The sequence below is a fragment of the Leptodactylus fuscus genome, chromosome 7 (genome assembly GCF_031893055.1).
Source record: "Leptodactylus fuscus isolate aLepFus1 chromosome 7, aLepFus1.hap2, whole genome shotgun sequence".
Lineage (NCBI taxonomy): Eukaryota > Metazoa > Chordata > Amphibia > Anura > Leptodactylidae > Leptodactylus > Leptodactylus fuscus.
Genome location: NC_134271.1, coordinates 33,473,909 through 33,496,059, shown reverse-complemented (window position 1 = coordinate 33,496,059; position 22,151 = coordinate 33,473,909). Strand labels below are relative to the sequence as shown.

The following is a 22,151-nucleotide window of genomic DNA, read 5'->3' as shown; positions in this document are numbered from 1 at the left end:
CGATTATTATACTCTGGGGTTTGAAAAGACCCCAGGGTATAATAATTGTACATGGGTGTCCACTATAGGGACATAATGCTGTGTGTAGGGGCCATTATGGGGCATAATACTGTGTGTAGGGTTCACTATGGGGCATAATACTGTGTGTGCAGGGGCCACTATGGAACATAATACTGTGTGCAGGGGCCACTATGGGACATAATACTGTGTGCAGGGGCCACTACGGGACATAATACTGTGTGCAGGGGCCACTATGGGACATAATACTGTGTGCAGGGGCCACTATGGGACATAATACTGTGTGCAGGGGCCACTATGGGACATAATACTGTGTGCAGGGGCCACTATGGGACATAATACTGTGTGCAGGGGCCACTATGGGACATAATACTGTGTGTAGGGGCCATTATGGGACATAATACTGTGTGTGTAGGGGCCACTATGGGACATAATACTGTGTGCATGGGCCACTACAGGCAATAATACTGTGTGCAGAGGCCACTATGGGGCATAATACTGTGTGCAGGGGCCACTACGGGCAATAATACTGTGTGCAGAGGCCACTATGGGGCATAATAAATAAATCAGCCCTCTTACCTAGATAGTGAAGGAGTTTCTGTGCTCGGTTTTGTACTGGTCGGAGGTTGAAGAGGTCAGGATTTTCGTCAATAAATTGGGTATCCACTGTTCCATGTAGAAATTGATGATTATTCAGGACATTTTGCAAGAAAGGAATATTTGTCTACAAGAAAAACACACGGTCAAAGTCAGGCTGCTTCTCAAAGTATTTGTATAGTAATGTGTATTTTTCTCACCTTATGTGTACAACGTGAGAAATACAATATAAGCCTTTTTTTTAGCACAGCCATATATGTGATCCTAATTTACAATAGCCTGCACATGGACGCATAGTAATAGAATAATACAGAATACTGTATTGATCCCAGATAGAAGTTACAGTAACGTTTGCTGGTAATATATACAACTGTTATTCCACAGTCATCAGTGAAGCTTGTGGAAAAAACTGCAGCATGAAATATTTTATTGCAGACAACGTTAACTTGAATATGGTTGGAGTCAATTGTCTACAACAGTCTCAAAATTCATCTCCTCAGTGTACATACGGAAAATTGTCCATTGGTTGTGGATGTAATGTTCCCTGCAACTATGAGATACTGACTAACTCGCAGAACCAAACTGCTACGTAAAGAGACATCTTAAAGGGGTTGTCTGAGGACATAAAAGGTTCCCTGTATCTTCTGATCACTGAGGTGAACTTAACTTACTAATATATTTTAATGTGAACGTCAGAATGAATGGTCCTAGTTTCAGCGCCATCTCCTGGGTCCAGGAAACTATACTTGCAACAAAGACAAGGAGCCTTCTCTCCAGACTCTGTATCCGTGACATGCTTGAAGGAGACTGGCTATATGGCTCTTTTCGTCAGATTTACCAGCCTCCTTCTATGTCCAAGCACTTTGCTTGATACAGGAGGGAGTTGTAGAAGTGGAGCTTCCTGGACCAAAAGAGGGGGGCCGGAATCATATATATATATATGTAATATATATACGCATATACACACACACACTACCGTTAAGGGTCATTTAGAAATTGCCTTGTTTTTGGAAAAAAAAAGCACAGTTTTTTGTTTTTTTTTTTCTCAATGAAGACAACATTAAATGAATCAGAAATACACTCTATACATTGTTAATGTTGTTAATGTGGTAATTACTATTCTAGCTGCAAATGCAATATCTACATAGGTGTATATTTGCCCATTTCCAGTAACCATCACTCCAGTGCTCTAATGGTACATTGTGTTTGATAACTGTATAAGAAGGCTAATGGATGTTTAGAAAACCCTTGTGCAAGTATGTTAGCACAGCTGAAAAAAAGTTTTGCTGGTTAGTGAAGCTATAAAACTGACCTTCCTCTGAGCTAGTTGAGAATCTGGAGCATTACATTTGTTGGTTCGATTAAACTCTCAAAATGACCAGAAAAAAAGAGAACTTTCATGTGAAACTCGACAGTCTATTCTTGTTCTTAGAAATGAAGGCTACTCCATGCGAGAAATTGCCAAGAAACTGAAGATTTCCTACAACGGTGTGTACTACTCCCTTCAGAGGACACAAACAGGCTCTAACCAGAGTAGTAAGAGAAGTGGAAGGCTTCACTGTACAACTGAGCAACAAGACAAGTACATTAGAATCTCTAGTTAGAGAAATCGATGCCTTACAGGTCCTCAACTGGCAGCGTAAATAGTACCCGCAAAACGCCAGTGTCAACGTCTAGAGTGAAGAGGTGACTCCCGGACGCTGGCCTTCAGGGCAGAGGGGCAAAGAAAGAGCCATATCTGAGACTGGCTAATAATAGGATAAGATTAATATGGGCATAAGAACACAGACATTGGACACAGGAAGATTGGAAAAAGTGTTATGGACAGACGAATCGAAGTTTGAGGTGTTTGGATCACACAGAAGAACATTTGTGAGACGCAGAACAACTGAAAACGCCGTCTGTCCAGCATGGTGGAGGTAATGTGATGGTCTGGGGTTACTTTAGTGCTGGTAAAGGGGGAGATTTGTACAAGGTAAAGGGGATTTTGAATAAGGAAGGCTATCACTCCATTTTGCAATGCCATGTCATACCCTGTGGACAGAGCTTGATTGGAGCCAATTTCATACTACAACAGGACAATGACCCAAAGCCACCTCCAAATTATGCAAGAACTATTCAGGGAAGAAGCCGGCAGCTGGTATTCTATCTGTAATGGAGTGGCCAGCGCAGTCACCAGATGTCAACCCCATTGAGCTGTTGTGGGAGCAGCTGGACCATACGGTCCGCAAAAAGTGCCCATCAAGCCAATCCAACTTGTGGGAGGAGCTTCTGGAAGCGTTGGGGGAAATTTCTCCAGATTACCTCAGCAAATTAACAGCAAATGGAGCATTCTGTGACGAAAGCAAAGGTTGAAGGAGAAAATTATTATTTCAAATAAAAATCATTATTTCTAACCTTGTCAATGTCTTGACTATAGTTTCAATTCATTTTGCAACTCATTTGATAAATAAAAGTTTGTGTTTTCCATGAAAACTCACAATGACCCCAAATTTTTGAACGGTAGTGTATGCACATATACACTGTATTTAGTCCTGTACAATCCCTTTAAGAGACCTTGTACAAGCTTTCCAGTTACCGATGAGAAAAGAACCCTGTAAACTATAGCAAAAAAGTAGAAAAGGTTTTTGAATACCGAGACTGAACATAAAACTGTTCTATACAAGAATCTTTGTAAATCACAATCTGCTTTATGTACTCACACTTTGCTTAGGTCTTCTGTGTCTCAGAGAACAGTTATCCCCCATTAAACTACAGCAATCCCAGACTAATAGTAATTAGAGATGAGCGAACAGTGTTCTATCGAACTCATGTTCGATCGGATATTAGGCTGTTCGGCATGTTCGAATCGAATCGAACACCGCGTGGTAAAGTGCGCCATTACTCGATTCCCCTCCCACCTTCCCTGGCGCCTTTTTTGCTCCAATAACAGCGCAGGGTAGGTGGGACAGGAACTACGACACCGGTGACGTTGAAAAAAGTAGGCAAAACCCATTGGCTGCCGAAAACATGTGACCTCTAATTTAAAAGAACAGCGCCGCCCAGCTTCGCGTCATTCTGAGCTTGCAATTCACCGAGGACGGAGGTTTCCGTCCAGTTAGCTAGGGCTTAGATTCTGGGTAGGCAGGGACAGGCTAGGATAGGAAGGAGAAGACAACCAACAGCTCTTATAAGAGCTAAATTCCAGGGAGAAGCTTGTCAGTGTAACGTGGCACTGACGGGCTCAATCGCCGCAACCCAGCTTTCCCAGGATCCTGAATGGAATACACTGTCAGTGTATTCCCGTATACCCGATATATACCCCCGATACCCGTTCCAACGGTGTGCCCCCCCACCTTCACCCCAGAAATACCCTGCAAGTCCCCTAGCAATAGGATTGGGGCTATATACACCCACTATTTTTGCTACTGCCATATAGTGCCATTGTCTCACTGGGAATTCAAAGAATATATTGGGCTTACATATAACTTCAATTCCAGGGAGAAGCTTGTCAGTGTAACGTGGCACTGACGGGCTCAATCGCCGCAACCCAGCTTTCCCAGCTTTTAATACTGGTATACAGTGCCATTGTCTGACTGGGAATTCAAAGAATATATGGGGGTTATGTGCACCCACAATTTTTAATACTGGTATACAGTGCCATTGTCTGACTGGGAATTCAAAGAATATATTGGGGTGACGTGCACCCACAATTTTTGCTACTGCTATACAGTTCCATTGTCTCACTGGGAATTCAAAGAATATATGGGGGTTATGTGCACCCACAATTTTTAATACTGGTATACAGTGCCATTGTCTGACTGGGAATTCAAAGAATATATGGGGGTTATGTGCACCCACAATTTTTAATACTGGTATACAGTGCCATTGTCTGACTGGGAATTCAAAGAATATATTGGGGTTATGTGCACCCACAATTTTTACTACTGGTATATAGTGCCATTGTCTGACTGGGAATTCAAAGAATATATGGGGGTTATGTGCACCCACAATTTTTAATACTGCTATACAGTGCCATTGTCTCACTGGGAATTCAAAGAATATATGGGGGTTATGTGCACCCACAATTTTTAATACTGGTATACAGTGCCATTGTCTGACTGGGAATTCAAAGAATATATGGGGGTTACGTGCACCCACAATTTTTAATACTGGTATACAGTGCCATTGTCTGACTGGGAATTCAAAGAATATATTGGGGTGACGTGCACCCACAATTTTTGCTACTGCTATACAGTTCCATTGTCTCACTGGGAATTCAAAGAATATATGGGGGTTATGTGCACCCACAATTTTTAATACTGGTATACAGTGCCATTGTCTGACTGGGAATTCAAAGAATATATGGGGGTTATGTGCACCCACAATTTTTAATACTGGTATACAGTGCCATTGTCTGACTGGGAATTCAAAGAATATATTGGGGTTATGTGCACCCACAATTTTTACTACTGGTATATAGTGCCATTGTCTGACTGGGAATTCAAAGAATATATGGGGGTTATGTGCACCCACAATTTTTAATACTGGTATACAGTGCCATTGTCTGACTGGGAATTCAAAGAATATATGGGGGTTATGTGCACCCACAATTTTTACTACTGGTATACAGTGCCATTGTCTGACTGGGAATTCAAAGAATATATTGGGGTGACGTGCACCCACAATTTTTGCTACTGCTATACAGTTCCATTGTCTCACTGGGAATTCAAAGAATATATGGGGGTTATGTGCACCCACAATTTTTAATACTGGTATACAGTGCCATTGTCTGACTGGGAATTCAAAGAATATATGGGGGTTATGTGCACCCACAATTTTTAATACTGGTATACAGTGCCATTGTCTGACTGGGAATTCAAAGAATATATTGGGGTTATGTGCACCCACAATTTTTAATACTGCTATACAGTGCCATTGTCTGACTGGGAATTCAAAGAATATATGGGGGTTATGTGCACCCACAATTTTTAATACTGGTATACAGTGCCATTGTCTGACTGGGAATTCAAAGAATATATTGGGGTTATGTGCACCCACAATTTTTACTACTGGTATATAGTGCCATTGTCTGACTGGGAATTCAAAGAATATATGGGGGTTATGTGCACCCACAATTTTTAATACTGCTATACAGTTCCTTTGTCTCACTGGGAATTCAAAGAATATATGGGGGTTACGTGCACCCACAATTTTTGCTACTGCTATACAGTTCCATTGTCTCACTGGGAATTCAAAGAATATATGGGGGTTATGTGCACCCACAATTTTTAATACTGGTATACAGTGCCATTGTCTGACTGGGAATTCAAAGAATATATTGGGGTTATGTGCACCCACAATTTTTACTACTGGTATATAGTGCCATTGTCTGACTGGGAATTCAAAGAATATATGGGGGTTATGTGCACCCACAATTTTTAATACTGCTATACAGTGCCATTGTCTGACTGGGAATTCAAAGAATATATGGGGGTTATGTGCACCCACAATTTTTAATACTGGTATACAGTGCCATTGTCTGACTGGGAATTCAAAGAATATATTGGGGTTATGTGCACCCACAATTTTTACTACTGGTATATAGTGCCATTGTCTGACTGGGAATTCAAAGAATATATGGGGGTTATGTGCACCCACAATTTTTAATACTGCTATACAGTGCCATTGTCTGACTGGGAATTCAAAGAATATATGGGGGTTATGTGCACCCACAATTTTTAATACTGGTATACAGTGCCATTGTCTGACTGGGAATTCAAAGAATATATGGGGGTTATGTGCACCCACAATTTTTACTACTGGTATACAGTGCCATTGTCTGACTGGGAATTCAAAGAATATATTGGGGTGACGTGCACCCACAATTTTTGCTACTGCTATACAGTTCCATTGTCTCACTGGGAATTCAAAGAATATATGGGGGTTATGTGCACCCACAATTTTTAATACTGGTATACAGTGCCATTGTCTGACTGGGAATTCAAAGAATATATTGGGGTTATGTGCACCCACAATTTTTACTACTGGTATATAGTGCCATTGTCTGACTGGGAATTCAAAAAATATATGGGGGTTATGTGCACCCACAATTTTTAATACTGGTATAGAGTGCCATTGTCTGACTGGGAATTCAAAGAATATATGGGGGTTATGTGCACCCACAATTTTTACTACTGGTATACAGTGCCATTGTCTGACTGGGAATTCAAAGAATATATTGGGGTGACGTGCACCCACAATTTTTGCTACTGCTATACAGTTCCATTGTCTCACTGGGAATTCAAAGAATATATGGGGGTTATGTGCACCCACAATTTTTAATACTGGTATACAGTGCCATTGTCTGACTGGGAATTCAAAGAATATATTGGGGTTATGTGCACCCACAATTTTTACTACTGGTATATAGTGCCATTGTCTGACTGGGAATTCAAAGAATATATGGGGGTTATGTGCACCCACAATTTTTAATACTGCTATACAGTGCCATTGTCTGACTGGGAATTCAAAGAATATATGGGGGTTATGTGCACCCACAATTTTTAATACTGGTATACAGTGCCATTGTCTGACTGGGAATTCAAAGAATATATTGGGGTTATGTGCACCCACAATTTTTACTACTGGTATATAGTGCCATTGTCTGACTGGGAATTCAAAGAATATATGGGGGTTATGTGCACCCACAATTTTTAATACTGCTATACAGTTCCTTTGTCTCACTGGGAATTCAAAGAATATATGGGGGTTACGTGCACCCACAATTTTTAATACTGCTATACAGTGCCATTGTCTGACTGGGAATTCAAAGAATATATGGGGGTTATGTGCACCCACAATTTTTAATACTGGTATACAGTGCCATTGTCTCACTGGGAATTCCACAAATAATTTGGGGATTCATTCACCCTACATCTCAGGCTCTTGCCATATTCACCCAGGTTGTCAGTGCTGCACCAGCTCGTTCCCAGACAGCTCGGCCCGAAAAACGCGTTACCTATATAGAGGATTTGGACAATGAAGACAACATGTTCTAAATCTAATGTCTGCACCTTCTCCAGAATTAAAATAAAGGCAGCGTTTAACTTTCAAATAGCACTGCACAAAGGAAGAGCTTATCAGCTTGTCTCATGACATGCTACTGAAAAGTTTCATTTGTGTATCTTAATGTAAATATAGTTGTATAAGCTTTTTGGGTTTTAGGCACTGCCAAGTTATTTATTACCACCCGCTCCCTTATAATGATGATGACGCCAAAGTCACTGTGGGTGTTCAGAGCTCACAGCTTTGGGTGACATTTGTCTTGCTCTCTGTCGGTACCAGCTGTCTTTTTGGATACCGTAAAGTTATGTTGACTTTATTAACAGCTATAGAAGCTTTAGCCAGGTTGTGACGGTGTGTAACCCTAACAACACTAAGTGGGATACACATTAATAGTCAGTCTATGTACGCTAAACGTATCACTGAAGTAATTTTTTTTCCCTCTCCCCTAATATAAGAAAGGAACAGACATTAGACCTAGACCGGGGTTCGAGGCTTGAAAAAATCCAGTATTATTTGTTCTTCATGATGTGAAATATGTGTTGAAAAGCAACCCAAGATGAAGTCAGCCATGTGTGCCAGTGTGTTACTTGGCATGCCTTTGCTGGCCCCAACTGTAAGGGTCACTCTCCATTTCCTCCATTTTCCACTCCCCTTCACACCATTTGTGGTGAAGCAATGGGATGCACTGAAGTGCACCCTCTAGCCTCGTGTGGGATAGGGACATCAGATGCCACTCCAACCCCCTCGTCTTCCTCCGCCAGCCAACGGTGCGAAGATGAGAGGAGTGTGCTCTGAATGTTTTCTGCCTAGCAGAGGCTAGTTCTCACTTACGAAAATGGCCCCACTTTGACCTGTATATCAGGCACAATGGTGTAGGTTTCAAAGAAACATGGCACCAACAAGTTGGAAAACGTGGGCCATGCGTGGACCGTGTTTGAGTCTGGCAAGCTCCAGATCTGCTACCAGGTTCCAGCCATTATCACAGGCGCAAAAATGCCAGGCCCCAGGTGTAGCAGGGAAAAAAAAATGCCATCTCAGCCAGGATGGCATCCCTGACCTCGGAGGCACTGTGCTGTCTGTCCCCCAAGCTGATCAGTTTCAGCACGGCCTACTGACATCTCCCCATGCCAGTGTTACAGTGTTTTCCGCTAGTAGCTGGGGTGGAGGTTGCAGCTTCGTAGGGTTTCAGTCTACTCCTGCCATGAATTTTGGCCTGGGAGAGGAGATAGGCCACCCCAGTTTGCACCCGGGGAACAGACTCCACCACATTCACCCTGCCTGTCATTAAAGATAAGCACTGCAGCATCCCTGACCACAGGCGCTTGTCCATGTGTCGGTGGTCAAGTGGACCTTGCAGCAAAGCGCAGAGCTCTGGGCCCGACTGATGTTATGGGACACATGCAGGCGCAAGGCAGAGACAGCACACCAAGAGAAGTAGTAACGGCTAGGCCCAGCATAGGGAGGTGCCCCAGCTGCCATCTGCTGACGGAAGGCCTGGGTCTCCAGAAGCATAAACAAACACCAACATCTCCAGGGCCAGCAGTTTATCGATGAGGCTGTTACAGGCTTGGGCATGGGGGTGGGTTGTATTGTACTTCTGCCTGCAATGAAAAGCTTGGGAAATGTGGAGTGGCTGGGAAGAGGCGCATGATGGTGCAGGCCAAAAGGGCGCATGAGGGTGAACTCCCCAATGTGTCAGAGATAGGTGTGTAGGTGTCCTTGCATCATATACTTGCACCATATTTGGCTTTGGAAGTTAATTTTGTGCCAAAAAGTGGTTAAGACAGCGATCCCTCAGCTACTCCCGTTACACTGTCTATTGAAGTTACCATCTGTGGAAGTGGACCACCATTTCTAAGATCCCAAAGGAAGCAGGCAAGAGATGTGCAGTTCAGAAAAAAAGATGAGAAAATAAGTTTAGGCTGTAGAGCACAGAGGGATCGGAGAGGACAGAGCTGGTGTCGGCCAGGTATTCCCACAACATGCGCCTATACTTGTCCCTCCTGGTGACACTAGGCCCCTGAGTGGCAGTAATTTGTCCAGGGGGGCCATTAACGTGTTCCAGACCTAGGAATAAGTCTTCCAACAGGGTAGAGTTTTGCATGCCTTTGCTTCTACCCACTGTTTTTGCTGCTTAGCTTCCCTCCACATCTACTCTGCTTTCACCCCTAAACATCACCCCAGTTTATGCCTTTGCTTCTACCCAGGTTTTTTGTTGATTTAGCTTCCCTCTACATCTACACTGCTTTAGCCCCTAGACATCACCCCTGTCCATGTGGGGTCGGTGGCCTCGTCATCCACCAACTCCTCTTCCAATTGCGCACTGCCCCCTTACTGCAAACCGCACATGACCACAGCTTGCCTTGATGGCAACTGTGTCTCATGATCCCCACTTAGGTCCAGACAAGTCGGTGGCGGGTCCAAAACCCCAAAATTGGAAGGAAATGGCAGATGCTGCAGTATTTCTAACACCTGTTCCTGGTGCTCGGGCCTGGTCTGTGTTGTACCCTGCACCCTGCTTAACGCATCTGCCATATCCGAAGTTGTGCTGAGCGCATGCTAATGTTTCGTGTCCAGTGCAATGGATGGGATGGGATTTCACATAAGTCTGCCACCCATGGCCACTCATGGTTGAGCAACTGAGGGAGTTGACTTTGACGAACCCGAGGGTTTTGGAGTTGGAACTACATCAAAGGTCTGTGCTGCTCACACACTCTGCTCAACACATGATATGTTTAGTGCCAGCAGTGTGGAGACGTCGCACAACAGCCGTTGTTCCAGCAGGTACAGGCGTTGTAGGAGTGCATAGAGGCTAGCAGTGGCAACTATACACTTTAAAAACTATCCGCACAAGCGCCACACTTTCACCAGTAGCTCAGGAACATTGGGGTACCTTTTTCAAAAGATTAGCAGCAATGAGTTAAAAACGTGGCCCAGGCATGGAATATGTTGCAGGCTGCCAAGCTACAGAGCCAATCCCAGGTTATGGCCATTATCACACATGACAACATGCCTGGGCCCAGGTGCAGTGGCAAAAACCACATTGCCGTCTCATCGAGGATGGCATGACTCACTTTGTAGGCAGTGTGCTGTCTGGCCCCCAAGCTGATGAGCTTCAGCACGGCCCGCTGACGTCTCCCCACACCAGTGTTGCAGCGTTTCCAGCTCGTAGCTGGGGTCAATTTAACAGCGGAGGAGGGTGGTGTTTCAGCCCTCCTCCCAGGAATGTTGTGTGGGGAGACAAGTCAGGCCACCACATTTTGCGACCCGGTCCACGCCTCAACTACATTCAACCACTGTGCCCAAATTGAAAGGTAGCGTCCCTGTCCGCATGCACTTGTCCATTCGTAACTGGTCACATGGAACTTTAGGGCTAAGCGCTGAATTTAGGGACCGCCTCATGTTTGGGGGAAAGTGCTGGTGTGGACGGCACAGTGCGGTGGCGCAGTAGACACTCTGCCCAAAAAGGGCAGAGTGTCCCCCAGCCGGGATTCCAACATCTCCTGGGCCAGATTTCTTGAGATGAGGCCGTTGAAGCCTTGGGCATGTGGGTGGGTTGCGCTGTACTTTAGCATGAAATGAAAGGCTTGGGAGATGGGGAGTTGCTGGGAAGAGGCGCATGATGGCGCGGGCAAAAGGAGAAATGGCAGGAAAAGGTGAGGATAAGGGTGAACTCCCCAAAGTGTCAGAGGCAGATGTGGAGGTGTCCTGGCTCCTGGTCTGGACTGCAGCGCCAGCCCTGTCAACAGTGGAAGAGGCAGTGGCCGCCAGGCCAAACGACGATTATCCTGCGCTTGCTCTCACCCACTGAGCCCAGGGCTTGCCTTCCAAATGATGGCACCCGCAAGAGGTGGTGAGATTCCTCTCCGCAGATCTCCAAACCATCTTGGACTTGCAAATTGCACTAAATTTGTCATGTAACTGACATGTATATGATGAGTCTATCCATTGTCTGTTCATTTTGGTGAAAGTCAGCCTGTCAGCTGACAGACAGCTGTGCTTGTCAGTGATGATGTCACCGGCTGCTTGTACCCCCAGTTTTTGCTGCTTAGCTTGCCTCCACATCCACACTGCTTTTGCCCCTACACATCACCCCTATCCATGCCTGTGCCTCTAGCCATAAGTCTGCCACCCATGGAAACTCATGGTGCAGAAAGTGAGGGAGCTGACTCTGAGGAACCCTTGGGTTTTGTAGCTGGTACTCCATCAAAGGTCTCTGCTGCTCACACACCCTGCTGAACATACGGTATCTAGGGTTAGAGCGTGTGGTGACCTCGCACAACAGTAGGTGCTTCAGGCAGATGTAGGCCTTGCTGGAGTGTATTGCGGCTAGCTCCAGGTACTGTAGACTTGGGAAAGTGGGTGTCCAAGTGCCGCACTTTCACCCTTAGCTCAGCTAATTTGGGGTATGTTTTTAAAAATCATTGCACCACTACATTGAACATGTGGGCCAGGCATGGAACGTGTTGGAGGCTGGCAAGCTCCAGAGCCCTCCAACAAGCTAAAAAACCTGGCCCCAGGGGCAGCGGGGATAAACAAATTGCCATCTCATCCAGGATGGCATCCCTGACCTCAGAGGCAGTGTGCTGTCCGTCTCCCAAGCTGATGAGCTTCAGCCCAGCCTGCTGACGTCTCCCCACACCAGTGTTGCAGCGTTTTCAGCTCGTAGCTGGGGTAAATCTAACAGCGGAGGAGGAGGAGGGTGGTGTTTCAGCCCTCCTCCCAGGAATGTTTTGTGGGGAAACAAGTCAGGAAAATTCTTGAAACGGGAGAGTTTTGCATCTTTGCCCTTGCTGCCTATGGACATCCCTTTGCCTCTAGCCACCATTTTCCCTGCTTTGCTTGCCTCCACATCCACACTGCTTTTGCCCCTAGACATCACCCCAGTCCATGCCTTAGCTTGTACCCCCAGTTTTTCCTGCTTAGCTTGCCTCCACATCCACACTGCTTTTGCCCCTAGACATCACCACAGTCCATGCCTTAGCTTGTACCCCCAGTTTTTCCTGCTTAGCTTGCCTCCACATCCACACTGCTTTTGCCCCTAGACATCACCCCAGTCCATGCCTTAGCTTGTACCCCCAGTTTTTCCTGCTTAGCTTGCCTCCACATCCACACTGCTTTTGCCCCTAGACATCATCCCTATCCATGCCTCTTCCCCTAGCCATAACTCTGCCACCCCTGGAAACTCATGGTGCAGAAACTTTGGTTGCTGACTTTGAGGAACCCTTGGGTTTTGTAGATGGAACTCCATCAAAGGTCTGTGCAGCTCACACACCCTGCTCAAGATATGGTATTGTAGGGTTTCAGCGTGTGTGAATGACGGACAACAGCCTGTGTTTGGACAGATGTAGGCCTTGCTAGAGTGTTTTTAGGCTAGCAGCGACTCCTGTGCACTTGCAAAAGTGGGCGCACAAGCGCCGCATTTTCAACAGTAGCTTCGGTACATTTGGGTATGTTTTTAAAAAACTTTGCACCACTAGGTTAGACGTGGGCCAAACATGGAACGTGTTGGAGGCTGGCAAGCTCCAGAGCCGCTACCAGGTTCCAGCCATTATCACAGGCGTAAAAATGCCAGGCCCCAGGTGTAGCAGGGAAAAAAAAATGCCATCTCAGCCAGGATGGCATCCCTGACCTCGGAGGCACTGTGCTGTCTGTCCCCCAAGCTGATGAGCTTCAGCACCGCCTGCTGACGTCTCCCCACACCAGTGTTTTAGCGTTTGCCGCTAGTAGCTGTGGTGGAGGTTGCAGCGTCGTAGGGTTTCAGTCTACTCCTGCCATGAATTTTGGCCTGGGAGAGGAGATAGGCCACCCCAGTTTGCACCCGGGGAACAGACTCCACCACATTCACCCTGCCTGTCATTAAAGATAAGCACTGCAGCATCCCTGACCACAGGCGCTTGTCCAAGTGTCGGTGGTCAAGTGGACCTTGCAGCAAAGCGCGGAACTAAGGGCCCACCTGATGTTGAGTGACACGTGCTGGTGCAAGGCGGGGACGCCACACCGGGAGAAGTTGAGACGGCTAGGGACGGCATAGTGAGGTGCCACAGTTGCCATCAGGTCCGGGAAGGCGGGAGTTTCAACAAGCCGGAACGCCAACCTCTCCTGGGCCAGCAGTTTAGCGATGTTGGCGTTCTAGGCTTGCGTGGGTGGGTGGTTAGCAGTGTATTTCTGCCGGCGCTCCAATGTCTGAGAGATGGTGGGTTGTTGTAAAGAAGCGCCTGATGGTGCCTTTGATGGTGCAGGAGAAGGAGATAAGACAGAAACAGGGGAGGATGAGGGAGAAGTCAACAAAGTGGCGGAGGCAGATGAAGTGATGTCCTGGCTCGTCCTCTGGAGTGCATCGCCAGCACTGTGAGCAGAGGCAGTGGCATGAACGGCGGGCGACGTTTGTCCTGCCGTTGCTGCCTGCCACTGATTCCATTGCTTGGATTCCAAATGACGGTGCATTGAAGTGGTGGACAGGTTGCTCTTCTCAGGATTTCGAGAGGCAAATTGTGTAGACGACACTATATCTGTCCTCGGCGCATTCCTTGAAAAAACTCTACACCTTCAAGAAACGTGCCCTCGATGGGGGAGTTTTTCTGGGCTGGGTACAAAAGGGAACATCTTCGGACATTCCGGGTCTGGCCTGGCTTCGGCAAAGCAGCTGACCTCTGCCTCTGGACATGTCTCTGCCTCTAGCTACCCTTTTTGGTGCTGCACCTGCCTCAACATCCACACTACTTTCCCAGCTTGACATCTGCCTTGTCCAGGTGGGGTCGGTGTCCTCGTCGTCCACCACCTCCTCTTCCAACTCCTGTCTCGCCTCCTCCTCCTGCACAATGCGCATGTCAACTGGCTGCCCTGACAGCAACTGCGTCTCATCGTCGTCGATGAGGGTGGGTTGCTGGTCATCCGCCACCAAATCGACCGGAGATGGAATGGAGGAGACTCTAGTGTTTGAGCATCTGGACACAGATACTCGTCTGTTAGGTCCGTGGAATCGCGAAATGGAGGGGCAGGTTGCGGTACAGTCAAAGGAAGGGAGAACAGCTCTGGGGAGCAGGGACAGTTGGGGTTATTGTTCTGAGAAGATTGGGAATTTTGGGTGGAAGGAGGACAAGACTGTTGGGTAAGAGGAGGTAGAGGCTGACTGGCTGGTGGACAATGTGCTTTAAGCGTTATCCGACAGCCATTGCAAGACCTGTTCCTGGTTCTCGGGCCTACTAATCTTTGTACCATTCAGCCTAGTTAATGTGGAACTTTTGTGCAAAGCGCAGAACTTAGGGCCCGCCTGATGTTAAGGGACACACGCTGGTACAAGGCTCAACTCACCCTAAGTGCCAAAAACACTGCTGGTGCAAGGCTCTACTCATGCCAAGGGCCTCAATCTCTGCTGGTAGCTCAGCTTAAGGTCATGTAACTTTGTTTGGAAGGGCTCATGTTAAGGGCTAGAAAAGTGAATTTTGGAAGGTCTTACCACATCACACACACACACACACACACACACACACACACTCAAAATGACAGTTAAGGGTGAGGGCTTTTGGAATTCCCATTGCCTATTCCATTTGTGGTTGTCATGGGGAACGTGATTTAAAGGGGTGGTTGTTACTGTTTGTTGAGCTTAAATTGGGGTTTGTGTCCATCCATTTGGGGAGTAAAGAAGGTTTCCAGGTATTTTCCCACTTTGATAGAGGTTTTTTTGAATGTGGAAAGTGTGTAGTTGTTAGGCAGTGATGTTGGGGTAATAGAGGGTCTTTGGTGTGTTAGATGCCCCCAGGCATGCTTCCCCTGCTGTCCCAGTGTCATTCCAGAGGTGTTGGCATCATTTCCTGGGGTGTCATAGTGGACTTGGTGACCCTCCAGACACGGATTTGGGTTTCCCCCTTAACGAGTATCTGTTCCCCATAGACTATAATGGGGTTCGAAACCCGTTCGAACACACGAACATTGAGCGGCTGTTCGAATCGAATTTCGAACCTCGAACATTTTAGTGTTCGCTCATCTCTAATAGTAATAAATGAGAGCCTGCACAAGGGAGACCACAATTTGTACCCATTTTGCCAGGCACAATGTAACAGAGTTCTTTAAACTTTGGAGACTCCCTGAGACATTTCTGTAAAGCGACAAGAGCTTAGCTGAATGCATTTTCATTAGATGCCGCAGAAGATTATCTGAGAGGAATATATGGTGTGAAAGAACAAGGGCAAGAAAGGATGAAAAAAAAAAAAAACTTGATAGAAGATTGAGACTTGCACACACAGGATGACGCCAATGTCCCATTTCTTTGACTCCAGGGAGCTGCTTACTGCATCACTGTGGTCGCTCACAGACCTGCTAATTAGAGCCGCAATGATTAGGCCCGGCCTGTAAATGTGGGGGCAGCGCGACGGAGAGGGTCCTAGAAAATCAGCCTCTGATGAGCTGCTTATGCTGGCAGACAGGCAACAGTCACACAGATTTTATGTGTAAATTGTGCTTATGATAGCATGTTGTCACTCAGCTGAAGACCAAGGCACAGGATGCCAGGATTTGTGCAAGAAAGAGGATGAAATGACTCACTGACTGACTGACTGATGTCATACTAACAGCTCATGTAACACTGATATTGAATGCACACGTCTTCTTGGTGATCAGACACCACCAAAAGATCTCTTAAAGAAAACATTTTAACACCTTCACCAAATCTGGATCTTTGAATCCTTCAATTGGTGCCTCTCCATGTATTTCAGCGTAGGTGTCATTTTTTCCCAAACCGTTACCATTCACAAAAATTAATATCTTTATTTTCAGCACCCAATATACTCAAAACCCTTATTGTCAGGTAGAGCAGCTGGAGTAGACAACCTATCTGACACTAGAGAACCTACTTTGCATACCGAGTGCTGAAACTAATGGATTGCTCAGGAATGGTGGGGGCTAGAGAAAAAATTCTAACTACATCAGAATCAGTGGTGCAGTACCTATTAAGGGATGCAAAGCGTTGATGGAAGTGGTGAAAGGTCCTCATTAAAGAACTCTACAGTTGACCATTCCCCCAGTTTACAATCGCCCCATCTCCTTATCCCCATCAACTCAACGTCCACCTCCAACAACCCATCCCTCCCCATGTGTTCTTCAAGGAATCCTTACCAAGTTCTCAATTATTATGCACTTCCTTCACCGCACAGGGCAGCAGCTTACAATTGGGTAAGAGGGCACAACCAAGACCCGTCTCTGCTATTAATCTACAAGACCTGAACCCAGGAGGTCCTTGTAGAATTTACTAGAGTATTGGGACTCTACACTAGTTCTGCTACTGCAACAATTCATTAATAACAACAGGTAGCCTATAAATGAGAAAGAAAAATGAGACGTCTCAACTACTGGTGCGGTGGCCAATAGCTGGATAAATGGAGAGAAGATAACCATGGATGAGGAGAGAAGATCCAGGAGACTCCTGATAAAACTGGGTGAGCATCACTTCATTACATTATTAAAGTAAATGACAAGTGACCACTACATTGTGTGGACCCAAGGCACAAAAATATCTGTTACTAGTGGCCTCATCAAAGAGAGTCAAGAGAGGCTTCAGGCTGCACATTTCTGAAGTCCAGGCGAAAAACCCAGCAGGAACCATCACAGAGAAACAAGACGATGGAAAACCACAATTTATCATACAGATGTCCAGCTGACATTTCTGATTACCGGTATGCAGTAAATAATTTCCTATATTTATGAAGAACAACCCAAAGTACTCTCTTATTTGTGCCATCCAATTTTTATTAAATGCCATGTCCATCTTCATAACCAATTTATTTTTTACTGTTCCAATACATCAAAAATAAAATAGTAAGCAACCCTGCAAATGGACTTTAAAAATATCTTCCCAATTTCTTTCTACAGTCATATAGTCAGACCTATCTATAGCCATGAAAGCAGAAAAACTCTAGTGAAGTGTTGTAAAAACTAGGAGACAGACAGAAGCAAAGTATGAATGGAGAATCCGACTACAGAGGGTTGTTTGCAGTCTGTAACTATGGAGACACAGTTTTGTACAAATACTGAACAAAAAAACTAGTTTTTATTTGTTTTTAAATAAATCTGTGTAACTAGTCTGTGCATAAGTCTGATGTTGAGGTTAGTTAAATCCTTTAAAGCAGACCTGGGCAATATACGGCCCGCAGGCCACATCCGGCCCTCTAACTGCTTCTGTCTGGCCCGCAAAGCTAGTGGAAGGTTTTTCAAGGACCTGTGATGATGTCATCACAGCCTATTACCAGGATAGGCTATGACTTGTTAGCGGGCGGAGCCACACGGGACTGTGTGCTTCCTGCAAGCTGCCGGCAATGGGGGGCTGCTGGATGATAAAGAGGGAAGAGACAGCATGTGTGAGCAAGAGGGGGGAACTAGGGGCAGTTAAACTTAATGCACATGTAGGGGGGACATTAAACTAGGGGGCAGATGGAGGAGGATATTAAACCATGGGGGGGTAGCTGGAGGGGGACATGTCTGCTTCTAGTTGCCCCCAGTTTAATGATCTCCTCCAGCTGCCCCAGTTTAATGTCCCCTCTAGTTCCTGCTGGTTTATACTGGGGCACCAGGAGAGGGACTTATACTGTGGGACATGTTAGGGTGACTGTAGGAGGATTTTACTTTGTGGGGCACATGGAAAAATGATTGAGAATGGGCGGAGTCAGCGGGGAAGTGGGTGGAGCTAAATTTGCAGCGGCGCGCATGGCCCTCTAGAACCGTTACAATTTCTCATTTGGCCCCATGGGAAAATTAATTGCCCACCTCACATGGATGGAAAATATTTTTCCCCATGAAAATTTGTGCTTCCTTTGGTGAGACAGTCATTGAGTTCACAATATCACAATAGCACGCGGGGGGTTAAGCGGCCGACCGCTGGCAAAGTCTGTGTGCCGGCCATTTCCATTAATTTCTATGGGAGCGTGTTATTCGAAACGGCTGTTTCGAATAGTGTTCGCTCATCTCTAGTTAGCCATATACCTTGTATGTTCTCCCCTGGTTTGGGTGGGTGCTCTCACATACTCCAAAGACAAACTGATAGGGAATTTAGATTGTGAGCCCAACATGGGATAGTGGGTGATAACAATATCTGTAAAGCGCTGCGGCATATGTTGCCACAAAGAATCGTAAATAAATAGGTGGCTCCTTTTTTGATTATGGGTGTCCCAGAGATAGGACCCTTAGTTATAATCCTTACTAGTAGTATAAAGTCTATAATGAGCATAGGTCTTTAATCCAGTTATAATGGGACTGTATCTACTACGAATAAATTCCATTCAAAAGATCACAGCAGGGAACATCTAAAATGAACGCTAATAAAAAAAAACCCGCTAACAGAATATAACTTATTGTTACAGTGGAAATGGCTCTTCCCCTAAAGAATCCTTTCTATACTGCCTCCTCCAGTGAGGCTTTTAGAGGACACATTCGGTTTTGCAGAGTCTATGACTACTTTCCAATATTCTTCTGACCGTGGAGCGATATTTTCTAGTAACTCTTATTCCGCTTGGTTCTGCCGTCTATCACCCAATGATTAGTATGACACTGGTTCAGGGCTCTGGTATACGGCACCTTGCTTCAGGCCGGGTCTGACAACTGTACAGTCTATAAGCAGTTTACTAGCCTTTAGCAAATTGCACTTTCCAGACCAACAGAAAATGAAGTGCCTGTGAAGCACGGCGGTAAACACGTCTGAATAATCTACACACGCTGCTATCAAGCCTCCAATTTAGTTTTTTTGATAAGATCATGGCTTTCATAACGCTATGCTGATAGTTGCTGATCAGATAATTTCCTAGAAGACATTCCTGGACACGCTCTCTTACAAAGCAGCCAGTAGCTCTCCTACCATAGAGGATAGATTCACAATGGGTCTAACGGTGGCAGAATCTTTACATTCTCTTGATAACATGTACCCATTGTGCTTTTTTTCTGGTCCAGGGTAATTCTACTAGCCAAGGCAAGAGTTATACATAAATGTGAATACACAACACTTCACAATGTCTAGAAGTAACGCAGTCAAGCTGATGTGGCCAGATAAGGTTTCACATCTGCATTGTGATTTCTGAAAATGGTCAGACAAAAAGATGCCACACATACCTCACTACACTGAGAACAGAGCTGCCTGCTGCCTGCTCCATTCTCTGTTGTATCAGTAAGAAGGCGCTCACACTTGCGCCCGTGTCATTTGAATGGGTTTTAAAAGCAAACTGCTGGTGTCCATATTCAGCTTCTCCGCGGGGAAACTTTTTTTTTTTTTTTCGGACCTTGCGTCCGGCCAAAAAAAAACTGTTTCCCCTGCGAAGAGGCTGCAAACGGACACTGAAAGTTTAGAACTGACTGCCGGGAAGCCGTCCACTATACAGTTTCCCCGGGAAATAGGACGGAGACCCAATGGGCAATCAGCAATGATTGTATATTGTCATTGTGTGTTGGAACCCACCCACAACTTGTAACACCCAGTTGTCAATTAACTTATACATTTTTAAGGGTAAGTGCAGATAGGTTTTTTTGGACCGGAACTTGAGGCGGAGGCTGCCTCCGGTTCCGGACCAAAAGCCAGGTCGGATTAGGCCCAAGCTGGATTAGGCCTAATGAATGGGCCTAGTCTGGAGGAGGGAGTGTCTTCAGGCCGAATCGCGAGGCGACTCAGTCTGAAGAATGAGCATCTCGTTTCTTTTTTGTGGGAATTGGAAGTCTTTTTGGTCAGGATTTTGAGGCAGATACGGCTTCAAAATCCTGACCAAAAATCTGTGTGTGAACTTACCCTGAGTGGAATAACAGAGGAATCATACAACACTTTCCACCATTGTTATTGTATAGGAAAAGGATGTAGTGCCTAAAATAGACATATCAGGAACAGTTGCAGGTCCTCTTCAAACCCCTGCAGCTCCGCGGTGTACTATTTATGTCGAGCGTATAAGTTAACACACAGCATGTAATCTTTTTGTGCTTTCATGCTACAGTTTAAAAGGAAAGTGTAAAATATGACAAAAAAAGTTACCCCCCCCCACACTTTAGGATTGAAAAAATGGACAATGTAACAATGTAACAAAGTCCGAACTGCTAATAAAGCTGATCAACACATTATATTTAATCTAAAATGGTGCTATAGGAAATAATTTATTGCACAAAGAATAAGCTCGCCATGTTAGCAGAAAAATTTAAAAATGTTATAAATTTTGGAAGGCAAGGATGGAAAATATGAAAAAGTTGCGGTGCATTTACATCCAAACCCTATGGCATTAAAGAGTTAAGTGTAAATCCTTATGGCCGGGGCCCCGCGGGACGTAATGCCGCGATTTGCCTGCAGCAGAGACGTTGCGGGAAAAATCGCGCCGTTGTACAGTGCAGGCAAAGTGGATGGGATTCATGCGAATCCCATGCCCACTTTGCAGGAAAGATTGCAGCGTGGACAACGCTGCGATTTTGAAAGCCGTTGCGGCTTTGCAAATCACAGCATGTCAATTATATCTATGGAAATGCCGGCGGCTTTCCCGTAGATATAATGTTAAGAGAAAGTCCGCAGAGGAAAACTCTTTGAACTTTCTCTTGCGATGCGGAAAGAACCACAATGCGTTCACGCAGCGGTTCTTCCGGCAGCGTTTTAGTGCTGTGGATACGGCCTGTGGGGTCTTAGCCTAAAAGGGTTTTCCAGGCCTCAACAGGGTTTTTGATGTTGATGCCCTATCTACCGGATAGGTCATCAGTATCTGACCAGACTCCAGATTAGCTGTTTCGGCTGTCAGAACCCACTGCTATTGACAGGGCCAGAATGGCCTCTGTTCCTATTCATGTAATAGGGCCAGAGCTGCGGTACCTTGGCGCCTCCTCTATAGAGTGAACAGGGCTGCAGCTCAGTGCTTGATACCTGAATAGGAGTAGCTTCTGATGCCCCAAGGCAGCTGAATCAGCTGATCTGTGTGGGGTCTGCATGTCAGATCCCGTCTGATCAGATACTGTGGATAGGTGACGCAGTGGGTTGCCACCATGCAACGTTTTATTTTCACTGCAAAGTGGATGGGATTCTAGCATATCTCATCCACACATTACAAAAAAATACCCACACTGCTGTTTCCCAATGGGTATAACGGAAGCAGAAAGTCCATAGAGGAAACATCTGCGTACTTTCTGTGAAAAGTGCTGCGGAAAAAAACGCAAGGGGTTGCCGCTGCGCTTTTTTGCTGCCTCCCGCTACAGGAGGACTTTGCCTTAAATGTAATCAAGGTTCCACTAAACACGACATGGCGACATAGTGAAGCAAAGGATCAGACTATACAAATGACCTGACCTAACACTGTGCCCAACCAAAGAGGACAAGTCATGGACAACACAGAAGCAAAAGTCCACAAAAATATTCCATTTCGCAAACTGTCTCGACTTTCTTAAGAATTCCAGATGCTTAATCTCTTCACTTTTTTTGCGCTATCATTCAAGCTATTCCTTCGGTACCCTCTAAAGGAATAAGAGAAGGGTCCTCAAGAAAGCGTCCCACA

The 22,151-nt window shown here is 45.6% G+C and overlaps 1 protein-coding gene across 2 annotated transcripts in view; it reads right to left on the bottom strand.

Annotated features, from left to right (window-relative positions):
• PC (pyruvate carboxylase) overlaps positions 1–22,151 on the bottom strand; it is a 628,691-nt gene that overhangs the window by 348,715 nt on the left and 257,825 nt on the right. For both annotated transcript variants that reach the window (XR_012717231.1, XM_075281583.1), the window contains one exon: positions 598–742. Coding sequence is in view for 1 of the 2 variants with exons in the window: in XM_075281583.1 (XP_075137684.1) it covers positions 598–742 (145 nt within the window). In the remaining variant the exon portion in view is untranslated. The remainder of the gene's footprint in view (positions 1–597; positions 743–22,151) is intronic.